Genomic DNA, 19,119 nt, shown 5'->3' on the forward strand with positions numbered 1-19,119 from the left:
ACACTCCTATATATTCACCACACAGAACTGAGTTAGGTGCTAGTATAAAGTGAAGCAGTTAGTTGATACATTCTAATAAGGGACTGAACATTTTAGAATGAATGGAAAGAATTAGGGTTATCTGCTCAGGGCTGTGTAAGAAAGTTTTGGCTCTTTGACCCACTTCTAGGAAACTGGTACATAGAAATTAAACCTAATAGATAAGGATACATGAATGAGGATAATTACTACAACAATATTTGGGAAATATTAGAAAACTAGAATTAATCCAAATATATATCAATAGGAGAATGAACAAATAAATAATAAACAGTACAAATACTGTAGTGTAATATGCTACAAAAAGGAAGAATGTGATCTGGAAAGATATCCAAAATATGCTAAAAGAGAAAAGAAAACTGCATAGTAATATTTGACCATATTTTTAAGGTACAACATTACCACCACAAGTCATTATATGTAACATGAATATAGGCATCGATAAAAAGCATGAAATAACATGCAAAAATTGCTAACTAATGCTACTTTCCTCAAGGGAAGAGTAGAATTGGAAAAATGTATTTTTTATATTATTCTGTGTTGTTAGAAAGGTTATTTTTTAAATTAAAAAAACACATAAAAGCAAAACCATATTTTAAAGATTGAATTTGTCTGCCTCAAGAAACTTTTCTTTAAGACTTGAATTTATCTATCTCAGGACAGCAATTCAACTTTAAGACTTTTTTTTGTTAGCCCTTTATTGCCTCTGTTTTAGAAATTGTACATTGGAACAACTGCAACACATTAATGTGTTTTTAAAATATATATGCAGTAGTATTAATAAAAGCAATTAATAAACCCTCTCAGGTCCTTTGCTGTCTAGATCTTAACAGGAATATGTACAGCCACACAAATGCAACTGGAAAATTAAAACTTAGCAACTGTTACAACTGGGTAACTGTGAGCAATTTCAATTGATCCACAGATTGTTAATACTGTGAATGGAATACTGTGGAGGAAAGTTACCTTTTAGGGTAAAAGTACTAAAATATGAAACATATCATTGCTCATATAAAACAGATTATGAAGAAAACCAGATTAGAGAAATAATATACATATGGAGAGATTAATGTTGGTTTTGCATTAAATTACATTTTGGTTTAAAATACATCTATTTTAATGTGACATGATTTGATTGTTTAAAATCTCAGCAACTTTTATAAACTAACACTGCAAATAAATGTCTGTAAAAACTTCTGAAACAATAACATCGTGAACTGCTAACAAGCCTTTTAGTGCTACACGTTTTAAAGTAGATTTGCAAAACTAACATGACTCTTTCAGTGTCTGGAAACACGCACCTAAGACCTTTGATCCTTGATTTGGTCCTTCTGGAAGAGCCCACTCTGGAGTAGAATGACTCCCTCTGAGAACAATCTGTAATTCTCCTTTAAAAGGGTTATCTTCCCAGCCACCAATTAATCTACCTCCCTGCAGTGAAGCAGAAAATTGTTACTACTTCAAAACTGAGCAGGAAAAATTTCCCCCATAAAAAAGGAATTAGAAAGACTGGCAGCCTCCCCTGGTAAAAATGAATGAATTTTTGTTATACAAAGAGTGTTATACCTAGAAGTGACCTTAATTTAACCCATCCACTTTGGGCAGCTTAAACGATTTTTCAAAGGTCAAATTCAATATCTACTTGAACTGGACCTAAAACTGACGCCTCCTAAGACCTAAACTAGTGCTGTTTGAACAGATCACATTGTATTTTAAAGTAACGTGGCATATATAAAATATACTCCTCCTTACATTCAAGCTATGCTATTTATGAGCCATCATTGTTAATAAAAACAACTCTTACTAGATGTTTGCTGATTCTATGCCAGGCACAATATGCAAGGCTTTATATATAAATCATTTAGCCTTTATACTAGGCCCATGAATTGGAATTATCATTCTCATTTCATAGGTGAGAAAACTGATGCTGAAAGAAGTCAAATAACCTGTTACCCGACTATCAAACAGTGAGTAAGGATTCCAACAAAGCTTTACTTTACCTCTAAACTCTGCATCTAATCAAAATATAAAACACCTTTAAAGCATTAAACACCTAGTTTCATGAAAGGCTACCACTTATTTTTCAGTGGTGTTAAATAGCTTTTTGGTTAGACCACTCTTTTAAATGAATAACAATAAAAAGCTGGCAGAACAATTAAACTGATTAAACTATTACATGCTCAAGACTATCTGAGGTTCATCAGGGAATAAGGAGATTATTCCAAACAATTGAAATATTTTTATTAGTCTGCTCCTGGTTTTCATAATCCCATCTACATCCATTCATTTTAACAAATACTGTTTGTTTTCTTTGTTTAAAAAACAGGCTTAAAATCTTTTTAATTTTTTTCCAGGACTCCAGGGGATTCTCTGTTTGTTGGAGCACACTGTGAGGTCAGCTTTACCCAATAATAATGCAAATATTCCAGAGGATTGAAAATGGGCAAACCTCACACTAGAAAGTAGCATGATAATTCCTGCTTAAGGAATTTAAAGGAGAGCAGAAATAAACTGAACTTACACGAGGCTCCCATTTCAAGGGGCAGAGCCAGTTGTATCTTTTATTCACATCAACTGAATGTGCTTTCTTATACTTTGTTCAGTAAATCACCAACATTTTAGTATTTGGTTAATAAGGGTATAAGTTACCAGACCCTCATTCTTACCTGTAGTGATATGTAGGTAGCATTCAAAACAACTTTTCCATAAGAAGACCCTGTAGCTCCCACATTATGTTTATCTTCCAGTTCCAGAACCCCCCAAATAATGAGTCTTTCCATTGGTGGAATATCTGTGTCTGCCACAATCCATGTTCCTATAAGACAAGACTTTAATACAAGGAATATAACATAACCCATAGACTATAGCCTAGAGATAAAACACTGACAGCCTTATTAGTGAGTCCTGATTTTGGAGTTTGTGAGCCTTTTCCCATACAATGACTAATTTTTGTCTCTCAGAAGATCAACTATTCTTAATATTCAGGTTTAAATGCACATAAGATACAGAAGCGAGGTCTGGTATTCAGGACATGATAATTGACTGCATCTCGCCACATTTTCTTTTTCCGCAAGGTGTGCTGCTTAAAGGTGGGACACTTACTATTGTGGCACCTATCCTAATGGTGCATATACACAAGCATTTTATCTATTTATGCTTATGCATTTACCTTCTGGAATAACAACATTTGCTCCTGGGTGAGGTATGGTATAATTATTTTCTCGAGATGATTGCCAAAAAGAATCATTTGACCATAGGCTGAAAAGAGAAAAGATATTTTCATTAAGTATTATTCCTGTACATTTAATGAGCATCTCCTTAGGGGATAGGTCTATACTAGGTGTTTTGGGGATGACAGAATACAAATTAGATAGTCTGTAATTTCACTATAGACAAGCTAATATATGCAATTAGTAAAATACAAACACAACTACATAGTTTTTTTTCTCCATTGAAGAAAATTTCCTTTCCATCCACAATCTGAATCACTTTTTCTCCTACTAAATCCTTACTGTGATACCCTAATTTTGTCTAACATGTAAATAACTTGATTTCCTTATAAGATTTCACATGGTGGAAAAGTGAAAAGAAATGCATCCTTTGTCCACTTAAAGACACTTACATAGGGTGCTATTCCATAAGGAGAGAGGCAGGAGGGTATACAGTTGGCTAGATTCTGTGAAGGGAGGGCTGGAAGACTGGTCTCTGAATTGGCAAGGATGGGTCAATGAGGGTAAGCTCCTGGGCTGGGGGCAGGGATGGCAGTTCTATAACCAGAGGGAAGGTTATGTTAAATTGAAATAAATATAGAAATACACTGGAGGAGAGGAGGTCTCCACTTCCCATCACTATGCCTGCTAGAAATGATCTCAGTGCAAACTACTATATAGAATATTGTTATAAAGTTAGTATTTTCCCATTAAAAAATGTCTGCAATCAGAAGTTGCTCTCCTGACCTAGTAAAAAATTTAAAAATTCTATGGTATTAATGCTAGAATTCTATAAAAGAACCAATATACAGTTTATTTAGTTAGAAGTATATTTTTAATTACAAATTTGAATTACTAAGTTGTATTACTAAAAAATCTGTTCATCAAAAATCCTGTTATAAAAATTTTGCCTTCAGGGGTTTTAAAGAGAGATTTGCAGCTAAAGGATTACTGAGGATTATTTAGACTCACAATAATACAAATTTCATGAAGCAATCTCATTTAAGGTTTGTTTAAAGGCTGTATCTAAGTAACTTGACTAGCATTGCAGATTGAATAATTGATTTTATCTAGCTTTTCTCAAGCCTTTCTTTCTTATCCCCAGAAGCACTAGACTGTGCTTGGTATACATTCTTCTTATTGTCCATTGCTATGATCAATAAAGACCAATATCTCTTAAACTAGGCATTTGTCTGTTGTGTGGCTAGAGCTTTATATTCTAATCTTGATCTAACAGTTTTGGATCAAGATTCTCTTTGTTTTCACTCATAACTATCTGCAAGATATAAATTAATAATTCCAATTATAGCTTTTTTTCAGTGAGCAGAACTCATATTGTAGGGGGAAAACCTATACTGGGCATATACATGTAGTATGTAAACATATACCTCTATCATACCCTGGTCTACACCAATCTAAATCTATTACATGAGTCATAATAAATACTAAATAAACATTTAATAATTATATCTACCTTAGACTAGAGAGGGCTTTCTGGCCAATAACCTCTATGGCCCATGTCTCTTCTAAAGCTCCCTAGAGTCTTATGAGCCTCCTGCTTTTTCCACTGTCCCTCTGTAAATTGAGTGATATAAGTGGTCTTTTCAAAATATAATGTCACTTATCAGCTGGAAATCTTTTAAAGACTTCTCATATTTCTTAATACTAACTGCCTGCATGACTTGAATGGCTATGAACAAACAAAAGGCCTACATACTAATATGTGGCTGGTCGCTTCCTCGGAGTTGGTTTTCTTGATGGGGAAGGTACAGGAAAGCAGTCCTGGAGAACACAGCAGTAAGCTTGGAAATTAATAACAACATCCTTCACATCAGGATCTAGGGTCCCGGAAATGGGCTGGCTCTGATGAAGGTCATTTCTTCCTGACACTGATAGCGAAGGAAAAGCAGTTTAAACTAACATGGTGATCAAAGTACTTGAACGTAAACAAAATCATGGCAATTTGAAAATATTATTTATTTTATTTTATTTTGTTAGATAGTAATTTGGTATAATTCAAATGTATGGGATAGGTATGAAGAAATTCCAACAAAATGCACGTCTTATTAAAATGCAGAGTCAAAATATCTCGGCAAAAACAAATACTTGAGAGCTCAATTAAAATTTATTTTTAAATACTTTTTATCTTCCAAAAATAATTAACTAATAAAAATGGAAACAAAATATATGACAGTTCATTGTACTCATTTCCTCTAATTTTGTGAAATAAACATTGGGGCTAATTATGAGTGTTGGTGCTACCTCCAAATATAAAATGTAAGTTCTTAATTCAACTCAAGGCTTTTTCTAGCATAAACTTATCCATCCTTTAATTCAACAAACATTTATCAAATCCTGCTATATACAAGACACTACATAACCCATATGTCCATGAAGCAATTTTTCTCCTCTTTTAGATGAAGCAGTAGATAAAGCAATCACTTTTGTCTACTGAATACATACCCAAGTAATACAGAGTACTAGTGTTTGCTTCAAGGTGCCAATCTCCATTCTTGCTAGTATTCCAATTCAATGGAGTGGAAGAGCCATTCCTCACATCATTAATATTAAACATATCAGGATTTTGAGTGAAGTTATGAGATATGATTACATAGTCTTCTTCCTTTAAGGTTTGCAAAAAAGTGACTTGTTTTACATGTTGATATTTTGCATAGTATACATTAATTTTGAGGACATTCATTAACCCCTATAATAAAACTTAAATTTTGGTTTTTGTTTGTTTTTTATGTTGTATTTATACTTTGTTTATTAACATTTCACCTATCTATGGCAAAAATGCTAACTCTATCACTAAGGCAATGAAAATCTTTCTCTCTCTAAACATATATATGTTTATGTGTGTTAAGTATGTTTATATATGTTATATATACAAATACACACACACTATATATACGTATAAATTTAGAAAATATTTAATTTATATAATGTTTCAAAACATTTAAAACAATGCTAGGTATTTTTTTGGCTACCCATATGTAGTGTAGATAGAAGAATGCGAATGGGGATGAAAATACCCAGTTCTGGATACTGGTGACCACTAAAGGTGGGAATGATATCAGAGTAAGGCATACAGAGGATCTTCACTTCTTTTAAAATGCTTATTTCTTTTAAAAAATCTAAAATAAACAGTCATAAAATATTAGATTCAGATAGAGCTAGGGGGTGGGCATACAGGACTTGCTCTGTAATTTTCTGTATTTGGTATATTTTACTATACAAATAATAAACTCTTACAGCTGGTGCCCAAACATCATAAGCAATCAATAAACATTAGTTATTACCATGGTAATAAGAACAGAGCTCACACTTAGTGCTACAGGAATGTGGCGGAAAGACTGCTTACTTCTGATTCTTAAAGAAGGTTCTTTGTTTTTTTTTTTTTGTTTTTTTTTTTGGCTTGCTTCTGAGATTTAGGATGGGTCATGAAAAGTGTGCAGGACTTTGCTGGGTCACTGTGTGTGGCAAGGGCATTCTGGGCTCACAACTGATGTGAGTAAGGAGGGTGTGTGGGCTGTGTTTGAGTAATATGCAATCATAACTATTAGAAGATGGATTTTGCAGCTTTTTGTTTACCTTAAATCCGTAGAATGTTGACGTGTACGATATGTTGGTTACGTGATCTATATCTTTAAAATACCAGTTAATGTGCTTTGCGTTTGGAATCAGAGCCATCCATCCAGACATGTGAGTCAGTCGTTTCTTCTGAAAGGGAACAATGCTTGTGCCTGTAGAACACAAAACAAGTAACAGTAATCTCTGCCTCCAGGAAATTCCTTCTCTTATGAACAAGTGCAAAGGTAAATATGAATCTAGTCTATGGAAGTCTCTAAAATGTTAGCATAACATTTCACGACTTATCTTCTAGATGACTTTGTGCCCCGATGTTTAATATCACACTTAACTAAAACATAAAATGCTTTCTCACTTGGAATTTTGAATGAGACGGAGCCTTTATTCCTTAGAGAAAGATAAAATTGAAATACGATGATGATTACGACTACTAAGACATGAGTGCTTAAATATATCAATACAAGTCTTTAAATACCATTGATCTAAAATATAATTCTATTTCTATTCATTTAAATCTTAATTCTTCATAATCCTTCATTTGCAAAGTATGCAAATATAAGTTCTCAACTTTTTTAGGTTCTTCTATATTTGTTGCCTAGTAAGTATGAATGGAAAGTTTTGATTTAGACCTCTTAATGAGCTAGGCTGCAAGTAGACCTACCACTGACACTGGCCATGATACCCTAAATTTTGTGAATGACAAACTTGGAACCTGAACTCCCTGTTACGGGAAAAAGATTTAATTTGAGATAATGTCCGACAATTTCAGCTGAAGATTTGAAAAGATCTCTTACAATATAGACTAATTGCCCATATTCTATTTTTTTCCTCCCCCTCCTCTTTTTCCATCTCTGATTGAATTTTATGTTAAATTTGCAACCTTTTCTCTTACAAATTTAGGAGGAAGAAGCTACAAGCAAGATCACAAAATAAACTGTCATCCTTTCACTCTTGAGTATAAGGCAAAACAAATTCCAGTATCAAAGGGGAACAAATTCTTAGGCTTATGAATTGCACTAGTGCATTCTGAAAAGGCCATGACCAGAGGCACCAAAAACTCACAGTTTCAAAAGACCTACAATGTATGAGAAGAGCTATGATAACTTGGATTGTTCAGTAAGTACCCAGTCCTCTCTCCTCCTTGAGGGCAGAATACACGTTCCCGCTCTGTTGATACCGGGTGACTTCTTTGGCTCACGGGTTATCAGCAGAAATGACATGTGCAAAGGCTTGAAAAGTGCTTGCTGGGTGAAACACACCCTTTTGAGACTCTGACATTGCAATGCAAAGAGCCTCCCCCAGGAGAACAGTGGATAGCACACAAAGGTGACATTTGGCATACAGAGACAGAAAAATTATACAGATCTTGGTGGACAGAAATCTAATTCAAGTAACCCAAGTGGAAATTTTTTACCACTTACCCATTTCCTAGATCGAAGCCAATTCACAGACTGGAAGCACTTGCACTGAGTGGGAGAAACCTGTGGCCATTTAACAGGCTACTATATAACAGGGAGAGGAAACTACCCAGACACTTCAAGAGTTGTTAGATCCTGGCTCTGAATTGATACCAACCCTCCAACCCTAAATGCCACCGTGGTCTACCAGCTGGAGTCAGAGCTTATGAAGGCCAGGTGATAGATTGAGTCTTTGCTCAGTCTTACAGCCAGTCCAGTGGGGCCACCGGTTCATCTGACGGGTATTTCTCCAATTACAAAGCGTATAGTGTGAATAGATAAAGAACTCTGTTTGAAGGAAGGGCAGAAGCTGACATTCTATTAAGAGGATCCGATAACACACAGTGGAGTAACAATATCGCAGCATGTCCAGATGTATCCGACACAGCTATAATTTAGCAGCTATTGTATGGCGCATATAATCATGCTACCCATTTTCAAAATTCATTTGACTTATATTGAGATACATGATTTTAGTTTCAAATTGCAAGTTTCTACCTTGTAAATATCATTAAAGGTGGAAATTTGGAAATGCTGTCATCAAGAAGCTACATCTTTTAGATTTATGCAGAAAATGTAAAAAACTATATTTGATAATGATCTGTTTAGCAACTCTTCGATTCATCGATATTTTTCCTATTTTCCTAAATCTGCAGTCTATCAGAACAGTGTCCATGAGAATGGATTAATTGCAGAGAGATATTTTCACTAATAATTCATAGACAGATGACAGATGGTCGGATGAATGGATGGATGGAATGATATATAGATCTAAGCCAGGCAGGTCAGGTATGATGGGAATAGATATACCTAGTAACTGGAAGAATTCACACACTGGTTCCCTGTGGGGGAAAATCAGGTGGGAAGGACTGAGTGAACACTCCAGGAACCATGCTTCCCCACCCTGTTACCAAGATAATAAACTGAAAGCAATGCCAAATCCTAGAGGGGGAAAATGCAGATATTAATGCTACGGCGAAAAATCTGAGAGATGTGAGGATCAGGATTCCTACCACATCCCCATTTAACTTGCTTGTTTGGCTAGTGCAAATGCCAGGTGGATCATGAATAATGACAGTAAATTAAGGCAATCTAGTCAGGCAATGATGTCATGCACATCTGGTGTCCCAGGTATGGTATCTTTACTGAAACAAATCAGTAATGAACAATCTCTGGCACCCGGTGTGCAGCTACTGACCCGGCAGATGCTCCCTCCATCCTATTTCAATCAGCAAAGATAATCAAAATAATTTGCTTTCAGTGGCAGAAACAGTGGTATATTTTTACTGTCTTGCTCCAAAAGCTATCTTAACGGCCTGCTCTCTCTGTCCTAATATTGGCTGGAGGTTCCTTAATCAGCAGCATGTCATACTGGTCCATGCGTTTATTCAATCCTCCCCACAAGCCCATTCTGGGGTGTGTTATTGTTTCCTGCCTGGCTTCTGACTGATATAAATATTATGTTTTTTCTAATGTTCTAAACAGTGAGTGACAACTCAAGAAGATGATGACGAAAATTGAGGGAAACATATTTAAATGAGTAGTTTAAATTATCACGTTCCACTGACCGAAAGAGTCTGAAAGAACCACATCCTTTTCAAGCAGAGACACTGGAGAAGGCTTGTTGAACGCTAACCGGTGGAAGCTGACCAAGGCATCACAGACAGACCCAGCGAAGCCTATGCTCCACTCGGCTTCCTGAGTGCAGTGAGAAGGGTCCAGCAGTGAGCTGTGTGGAATGACGGTGTGTCCTTTGTGACCTGGGAAATGAACACAAACAGCACATTTCCTACTTCATGTCAGAAAACTAAAAAAACCAAACTGTCTACAACGTACAGTTACTGTGACCCATAGTGCCATGAATACAGTCAAGTCTTCGTTAATTTTTTTTTTTTGGCATGGGATAAGGGGTCCTCATACAAAAGCTTTGCAATGGACTCTTTGGTCAGGGAGCTTATTGTGGATGTAGCTGAAACATGGGATCTGAAGCACCCACGAGAGCCAAAGTAGGGGATGTGGGATAAGTAACTTGGTCAAGGACACACAGAAGAACGCAAATCCAAGCAATCGACCACAGAGCCACTCTTAACCCATGCACTATCAACTAACACTAAGAATCTAAGCCAAATTAAGCAAATGAATAAAGGTTACACAAAGCTCTGTATATTAAAACCACCCAAATGTTCTCGCTCTTAAAGCCACCATTAGAACAGTAAAGAAGTCAACAATTAAGGTTGAGAATTCAGTCTGTTTGAATACTGAGATGAATCACCTTCCATCTTTCAAAGTCTTTCAAAAATAAGTATCTGTTAATATCTGTAGTTTACTTGTCAACTGTCTTTCTCTTATAAAATGCTACGCAGAATCATACACACACACACCACACATCTTTCTTATCTTATTTAGCCAAGTCTTTATGATTAAAATAAAAATGCTAAATTCTAGAAACCATGATCATTTACAAAAAATTTGACATACTCTGAACAAAAATGGTAACAAATTTAACTCATAAAGGATGTTGAATTTTGTACGAAAGTTCACATATTCATTAACTCAATTTCAAATTCAGAATTTAGATTGGAAAGAACAGAGTTAACAGCAGGCCTATAGCTTACCTCCTTCTAGAGTACTTGAGTAGGATACATCCAGTCTGTCTACACTGCATGTGTAAATAAACCAGAAATTTACCCGTTTATGGGCTTGACTGGCTGGAGAATTTGGGCACTCAGGTAAGCAGTTTCAATCTGCATAATTAACTGAATATAAATGAGGTATTCTCAAACTGAAATGGCTTCTTTTTGTGATCAGTATTTCTGTAAATATTGTTCAAAATTTGCTGTTAATTCAATACCAACGTGCAAATGCTGGAGAAAAAGGACACATTTGGAAGCTGCATCTGATTGTTTGGGGCTTTTGCAGAAGAGAATGTCTCATCTATGCCTAGTGTTCGCCTATATCGTAAGTCATTATAGTAAAGTTTGATATCAGGTAAGATCTGTACTTCACCTGAGTCTGCTCTGACAATTCAACTCTGTTGTTAACACAAACAAACACATTTCCATAGGATTTTTTTTAGAATTAAAATATCATGTTACCTGTAAGTGAGCCATCAACATCAATCAGTACCACTTCATGCTCCCATCGAAAGCCAGCCTTGTTTGGTGTGTGAGAATACTGGATGTCGACGAATTTTGCACTCCAACCTCCACATCTGTCATTACAAATGCCAGTGATGGACGTCACTCCCAAAGCTACACAGCGGGGACGATCAAAGTTCATGAAGTGGACGGAAGATACAGTCAACCCTTCACTGAATGGGAGAACCAGGCCTTTCCTTGTGCAAAATGCAGACCCTGTTCCCAGTTCATCAAGATGACCAACTATTTTGGCATTTTTAATCACTGCTCCATTGGTTTCACCCCATCCTCCAACATAAGGAGCCAGGATCCTCTTTGTTTCGATTCCAGCCTCCTGATTATTTACCATCACAAAGTTATGGAACTGAAGAGCCCCTCCATTGACCCATTCAGCTCCCTTTTGACAATTCCAAGTAGTGAGTGAATTAAATATTGCAGGCACTGGCACTGTAGAAGTACAAGATCCTGTTTGCATGGGGAAATACTCTTCAAATATCCACAATCCAAACCAGCCTTGGGAGTGAACAGTGTTGTTGAAGAATTCTCCAAGAGGGACTCTTTTTTGGCAAATGTTCCGGTCATAGGATGGCCCATCAGGGTGGTTGTTCATTCGATACCAAAAGCCAAAGTGAGTGCCACCAGCAGCTGCATTGTGCCGTATGGTGTTGTTTGGGTTGGTTACCCAAAACGCAGCTGGAGTCACATCATCATTCAGAAGACTAGTACTTTGCTGTACAAATACTGCCAAGTTATACTGCAGGATATTGCCATGTTCAATACCATCTTCTATAAAAAAGGCTCCTCCTCTGATATCATATATAATATTTCTCTCAACCAGAAGGTGATGTGTGTTATGGATAGTAACAGCTCTGTTATAGGTCTGGTGAATCGCGCAGCCTCTTACATAAGATTTAAACTGTAAATCTCCAAGCAGGTGCCAATGTATTGGGTATCGCCCCAGCCGGAATGCCTGGCCAGCATGGAATATCTGTCAAGCCCAGAAACCACAGCTATTTAGTGATACGTTTAGACTCAGAGTTTGCCTGGCTCATATTTTCTTGTTGCAAAATAATACCCACTTTCACATTATTAATACATTTATATCTCCCATATCATTCCTGTTTATCATTTTAAAATGTTATTTGACCAGCAACCCAGGTTGTTTTTGTCAATATATGACAGCCCATAGTTGGGACCAAAGGAATGAATGAACCAAAGCCACCTTCCACTCTTCTGCTCTTCCCCTTGCTCTGTTACGAAGCTTTTGTGTTTAGTAAAATACAACCTATTAAAAGACTTCTTTTTCTCCTTCACATCAATTCTCATTTAACAGTAAGAAACACTTCATGACTGTTTACCATGTGGTGTATATTGTGCTAAATATCTTATATGCACAATTACAGTTTTTACCACATTCCTAGGAAGCAGCCATTTGCCATACACTTTATTTTATAGATGAAGAAAGTGGGACCTTGCTCATGGTCACGAAGCTCCATTTAAACCCACCGGTCTGACTGTAGAGTTGGTGCTCTTATAAATCTGTCTCTGCTAAACTTTCTTTCAACATACGATCTAATAATCCAAAACAGAAGATGCCTCTGTGTGTGTGTGTGTGTGTGTGTGTGTGTGTGTGTGTGTGTGTGTATCTAATATGGTCTCATAAGGTTTGAAAATAAAATGTTAGTGCATCTATTTATTTTCATTCTTCATCTAAAAATAAAAGTTAACTATTACTAATATTTACCGATCGACCCTGGCAACCTCACTCAGTCCATATCCAGATGCTATGTGTGAGTAACATAACCCAGGAGGAGGGGAGTTTTACAAAACGCCATCATTGACTCTGCCACCCTCATTGCAGTCGAGGTGTTCCCAATTTAATGGATTTATAGATTTTACTATCCCTCCCTTCTTCCCACCCTTCCTTCCTCCCTCTCTCCCAGTCTCCCTTCCTTCCTTCCTTTTACTGAATGCTAGATAAAAACTTTGCTAAACCATGATTATATAGACTGAATATGAATAAGATACAGAGGAGCTCCTGATCTTGCATATTTATTCATTTATTTATGTATTTGTTCAGTTAATAGTCAATTGAGAATGTGCTATATGCTAAGCACTGTTTCAGCAGAATCAGCAGAAAACCAGAGAGACAGAAATCTCCGAACTGAGTTTATGCTCTGGGGGAGAGATCAAAAATACACCAAAACCAGATATCATGTCAGGAGTTCTGAGTCAGTAAAGAAAAGCAGGTGTTTGGGAAGCCATTCAAATGAAGGTGGTGAGGAAAGGCTTCTCTGAAGAGAGAACATTTGAGAAGAGACCTGACTAAAACAAGAACGTGGACCATTTAAGTGTTCGGTGGGGAGGCTTTCCAAGCAGAATGAAGGGCAGGTGCAGAGAACCTGAGGCGGGAGTGTGCTTGACACAGTCAAGGGACACAGGGACCCGTGTGGCTGGCAGGGCAGGCGCCAAGGGGGCAGAGTCACACAAGGTAAAGTCAGAGCCCAGCTGGGGACAGTTTGTGCAGGTCCTACAGGAGGGCTTGGACTTTTTGTTTCAGCTGTAATATGAAGCCACTGAAGCGCTTTGAACAGGATGTAGCAAGATCTGATTCACACGATAAAAACCCCTTCGGCTGTGGGGTGGAGATTCCACCGAAGAAAGGGTGGGAGCAGGAAGACCCGTTAGGAGAGAAGCGCAATAGTCCAGGCGAGAGGTGATGGCGCGTGGGTTAGGGACCAGGCAGAAGTGGTGGAGAACAGCGGATTCAGGATGCAGTGTTTGTGGGCAGAGTGGATGGAACTCACTGATGAATTTGATGTGGGGGAGGGAGTGAGACAACAGAGACAAAATTTTGACATGCTTACATGGGTGAATACTCAGATGTATCAAAATCGTCTGTTTATGTATCTGTCACCTCTACCAGATTATAAGTGGCATCTGGCAAGAAGCAGGTGCTCAATACACATTCACTGTATGGACAGCTCTGGACAAACTGTTAATAATAATGCCACTTACCTCCACATGCTCTAGTCTTCCAGTTACCAGGTTGGCTCCAGGTACAGGAGCATGAAACATAATGCAGCCTCCAAACTGGTCACTTCCTATTTCTTCTCCAAACTTTCCTTGGAGACATGTCTGTGTAGCAAATTCACCTTTAAAAATAGTTTTTTAAAGATATCATAAAGAAAAAGCAGGCCAAAATCCTCTAATTATGAAAAGCCTTTTTCTCACACCTAATTATCTCCTTCTATACACATATAACTTTAATCTCATCCTGGAACACAATTATTTGCATTCACATCATCTCCTCCTCTGCACAGTGAGAAAGGGAAGTGCCTTGTCTTGCTCACCTTTGCATCCTCTAAAGTACTTACTACAGTATTTCTCAGAGAGGATACTAAGTAAATATTTGAATGTTCAAATAAATACTGACAAAGGTATTTTGATTTATTATCTCTAATTTTATTTTCCTCAAGATTTGGAATTAACGTAATATATACAATCTTACACTGGCATAGTATTAGAACATGAATTGTCTCACTTAATTCTTACACCTGTAGTAGGATGGCAGAACAGGTAGTAGTTTCATTTTAACCAGGACGAAACTAGGTTTCATAATGGACACGGTGAGACTTGAAGCCGATGCACTGCAACCAGAACGTGGGTCATTTGACATTGAATGCAGTGAGCTTTGTCTTATGCTTCCCATTGAAGAAAAGGCTGTATCTAAACTTTCAGTTATTATTCAACTACTTATAGATGGTAATGGTAGTAGTGATTACATAAAATATTTAAAAGAGGCTTGAAAAATGCCTGGTGCTTCTTAACAATATGTGTGTGTATGTATATGGTTATATAGTTATATATAGTTTTATAAATATATGTATTTTTTGAGAACTGTGGTAAGTGGAGGATAGCCATGGAACCAGTTCAGACTATTGACATCTGAGTAGAAGAGACACCTGTCAGTTCAGGACCAAAGGAACTAACTGCTAGTGCTTAACTCTCCAGCCAGCTCGCCTCCTGGCTCAGAGATCGTGGAAACGATCCAGCCCCGACCCTGGAACAGCTATAATGAGCAGAGCCCCGCTGTTGACCCATACTGGACACATGCAGCATAAATGAGAAATAGGCCTTTATCACTTTAAATTCCTGAAGTGTGGGCCTTTATTTATTGCTAGAGCATAACCTAGTCCATTAGTTCTCAATGGGGGATGATTTTGCCCCCAGGGAATATTTCTGCAATGTCTGGAAACACTGCAAGCTGACACACCATAGCTGCTAAAATCACCTGTGTCAAATCCGTCAGGACAAGCTGGAATTTTGTTATTCCACTCCACATTATCAGATCCTCTTATTAAAATATTTCTTGTGAGAATTCCAATTTCTGCCCTTGCTTCAAACGGAGTTCCATCTGGGAGGGTGACAGTAATTCCTAAGTGTGTGTAACTCAGCGGATCAGTTAGTGTTACATTTATGCCATCAGCAGATACAGATGCAATGGTCCTTTTTTCATTCTCTTGTTGGCTGTGTCTGTAAAAATTTTAACAAAAAACTTTCAAAATTAATATAAATTAACACAACATTGTTTTGGTGTTATTTGTTTTACGCTCTTTGAACATTTCATCTGTAAAATGGGAATTCTTTTTTATGCCATACAATATTCTGAAGAGGACTTTGAAGATGGTATTTCACTCTTTCTTCAAGTAACTGAATACATTTTATGGATGCATTTCAAATAAATAAATGTTTTCCAAGTGCTAGCTATACTTGTTCATAGAACTGGACTAATTCTATGAAGTATTCAAAAGTATTCACTTCTAACTTTGCGGATCACACTCAGTGGTTCTTAGTTGAGGATGGTTTTCTCCCCCAAGGGGACATCTGGCAATGCCTGGCCATATTTTTGGTGGCCATAACTGGGGAAGGGCTGCTACTAGTGGTCAGTGGCCAGTGATGTTTCCAAAAGTCCTATGAAACACAACAAGGAGCTATCCAGTCAAAATGTCAACAGTGCTGAGGTTGAGAAACCCTTATAAAGGGAATCTTGAGCAGGGAAAAGAAATCACTCAGGTTAAGTTCCGGAGGTCTCATTTCTACCCACTCCTTCAACACATCTGGTTTTCCAGCAAAAGGACTGGCCAAGCCTATAATAGACACATTTTTGTATTGAGTCATTCAACAAACACTTACTGACTGTCTAGCCTGTTTTCTAGGCACAGAGCTAAGTACTGGTGACACCAAGTAGAAAGTGCCCCTGACTTTGGGGAGACGTGTGTGTCTGTGGCTGATTGTGTATTATTTACTAAAGCGTGATCGGTGTTATAGACAGAGGTGCCCTTAGGGGAGTTACCTCTGTATCTTCCCGACATTCCTTTTTGATTCCCCTCTCCCTTGGCAAATCTTTTCCTCCTATAAATACCAGTTCAAATAACAATGTCGCATGTGAAATAGGTTAAAAGGCACCTCTCTCCCTTTTCCCAGCCCTTCTTCTGGATTCCCAGTAAGCTCCGCGGAGTGCCCTGTAGGCACGGGTTGTCACCACGCTGCAGTCGAACCACGCATTTCCTTCTCTGTTCCCCCTACTCCCTGTCTGTTCCGCTATGTAAGGTGCCCCTTGAATCATTCCGTATGCTGAGCACTTAGTCTAGTACCTGTCACAACTCAATAACCGTTTTTTTTGATTGACTGAACAAATCAATGCAGAATGAATTCCTGAGGGAAGAAGGTAGAGGAATGAAGCCCAAACAGGAAGATGATGGAATATTTCAGGGTGAGGGACTGAGAGTCTTAATTAAACTGAGAGCAAGGAAAGCTGGTGGAAGAGGCACTTCAAGGGCAGAACCCAAAGAATTTGGTGATGTGCAGGAAGTGGAGGATGCTGTTAGAAGGTTACTAGAAAAGTTTTGTGAAGATCAAAATCAGACTGTAGGTTTAAAGGAAAAAAATGGATAGTGAGAATTAAATAGAAGAAATTAAGCAGCTCAATCATTTAGAGAGAGAGAGAGAGAGAAGCTAGAAGAGACAAGAGACAGGAGACCAAGGTTGTTGTTTTTTTTTTTGCAAGATGGTGGTTGGATGGGGAAAGCTATAATTCCAAGACTCAGGGAAGGAATTACAGGGTAGAGGGCAGGGGAAGGTGGAGATTAAGGATGCTTGAGATAGGGTTATCAATAGTACATGATCCCTCAGGTGATATGGACTGGCCTTGAGAAAGGAAAGGGGCAGGGCACAGCCATTCAAGGAATGCTACAGCAGTTAACATCAAAATGGTGAAAGATTCAACCCCCTGCAGGCCTTGAGGCTCAGGATGATGGGAGATTTAACTTCCAGCAGATCTTGAGCTTCATTATACGTCCATTGTAATATATTAACATGGTGACTAACGCACCCACAGGCACCAGGGCAGTCCCAAGGCTAGCTGCAAAAGGTCAGAGTGGGAAATGGCCAACTTCCTGGGAATCCCAGCCCCTTCCCCAGGCTACTTAGACTGGTCCTTCCCCTTAATAGCACATGAAGCCAGCAAGCCCATAAAAACTGGCAACAAGGTGCCTCGCAGCCTCTGCCTCCTCCCACCAAACCCCCCTGTTTGGGGACAGCCCACACTCTGTCTATGGAATGTGTATTTACTTTTAATCTGAACACCCAACCCCCACACCTCATGGCCTTTCTCTTGCCTTTCAATGTATCTCTCTGAATAAATCTACTTTTATTCAACTGTGGCTCACTCTTGAATTTTTTCCTTCGCAAAGCCAAGGACCCACGCTTGGCGGGGCACGTCCCAGGGGCTCAACCGAGACCTGGGACTCAGCCCTTCTCATGCCCCACGTCTGTTTTCCTGCATCAGCCTCTCCTGAATTCTCTTGTGTTCAGATGATACAGAGATTTCTTTAGAAAAGAAGGTTCTAAAAAGCATTTTAATATGTTATAGGCCCCTAAATACACCTTTCCTTCCTTTGTAATAGTATCTAACACTTACATAGCACCAACTTTTAGCCACGTTCTGCTCTAAGTGTTTACACATATTAACTCATTTAATCCTTACAATAATTCTGGGACACATATTAATAGCATTCCAATTTTAGTGAAACACAGAGAGGTGAAACAATATGGCCTAGTAAGTGGCATTGCTGGGGGCTGGACCCAGGCAGACTGACTTTAGAAGTAGTATTTTTAATTACCTGCTTTACAAACTCTCAGCTAGGATTTGCAAATATGATAGTGAACACTGCGTTAGATTTGGTGGGAAACTCCTTAATTCATGTTTCTTAAAACTCAATATCCCTAAACTAAATTCTAAACTTACTCTTTAATTTCATCCAGAAAAGTCAAAATGAGGACTTTCTTGTCTATTAGTAAGCTCTGTCATTTTGCTGCTTTTTAATTTTGCTATATGTAATTAAAATTTCTTTCAAGGGCAGAGAAAAAAAAGGGGTGCTTATAAAGCTAAGTATATATTTAACTCTTCCTAACATCTGCAAGTCTATTTTTAACTTGGAAAGTGACAAACTCAAAATGCCATCTTGAATTTTAATTCTAAATTGAGTCACGACTTTCATATAATTTAGCTGTTTCCTGTCATAAATTACTATTTGTTCCCCGATCCAATTTTGCTATTATTCATAATTTGAACAATAAAGCTCCTCTTGCTCCCTTGCTCCACAAGTATTGTTGGCGTAGCTG

The 19,119-nt window shown here is 37.8% G+C and overlaps 1 protein-coding gene across 7 annotated transcripts in view; it reads right to left on the reverse strand.

Annotated features, from left to right (window-relative positions):
• PKHD1L1 (PKHD1 like 1) overlaps positions 1-19,119 on the reverse strand; it is a 133,712-nt gene that overhangs the window by 36,034 nt on the left and 78,559 nt on the right. For all 7 annotated transcript variants that reach the window (XR_004315082.1, XM_032467653.1, XM_032467655.1 and 4 more), the window contains 10 exons: positions 15,728-15,969; positions 14,452-14,588; positions 11,392-12,421; positions 9,865-10,056; positions 6,843-6,994; positions 5,712-5,871; positions 4,966-5,137; positions 3,209-3,297; positions 2,706-2,854; positions 1,341-1,470 (listed from right to left, as the gene is read on the reverse strand). Coding sequence is in view for 6 of the 7 variants with exons in the window: in XM_032467653.1 (XP_032323544.1) it covers positions 1,341-1,470; positions 2,706-2,854; positions 3,209-3,297; positions 4,966-5,137; positions 5,712-5,871; positions 6,843-6,994; positions 9,865-10,056; positions 11,392-12,421; positions 14,452-14,588; positions 15,728-15,969 (2,453 nt within the window). In the remaining variant the exon portion in view is untranslated. The remainder of the gene's footprint in view (positions 1-1,340; positions 1,471-2,705; positions 2,855-3,208; positions 3,298-4,965; positions 5,138-5,711; positions 5,872-6,842; positions 6,995-9,864; positions 10,057-11,391; positions 12,422-14,451; positions 14,589-15,727; positions 15,970-19,119) is intronic.

Source organism: Camelus ferus, chromosome 25, assembly GCF_009834535.1.
Source record: "Camelus ferus isolate YT-003-E chromosome 25, BCGSAC_Cfer_1.0, whole genome shotgun sequence".
NCBI classification, from domain to species: domain Eukaryota; kingdom Metazoa; phylum Chordata; class Mammalia; order Artiodactyla; family Camelidae; genus Camelus; species Camelus ferus.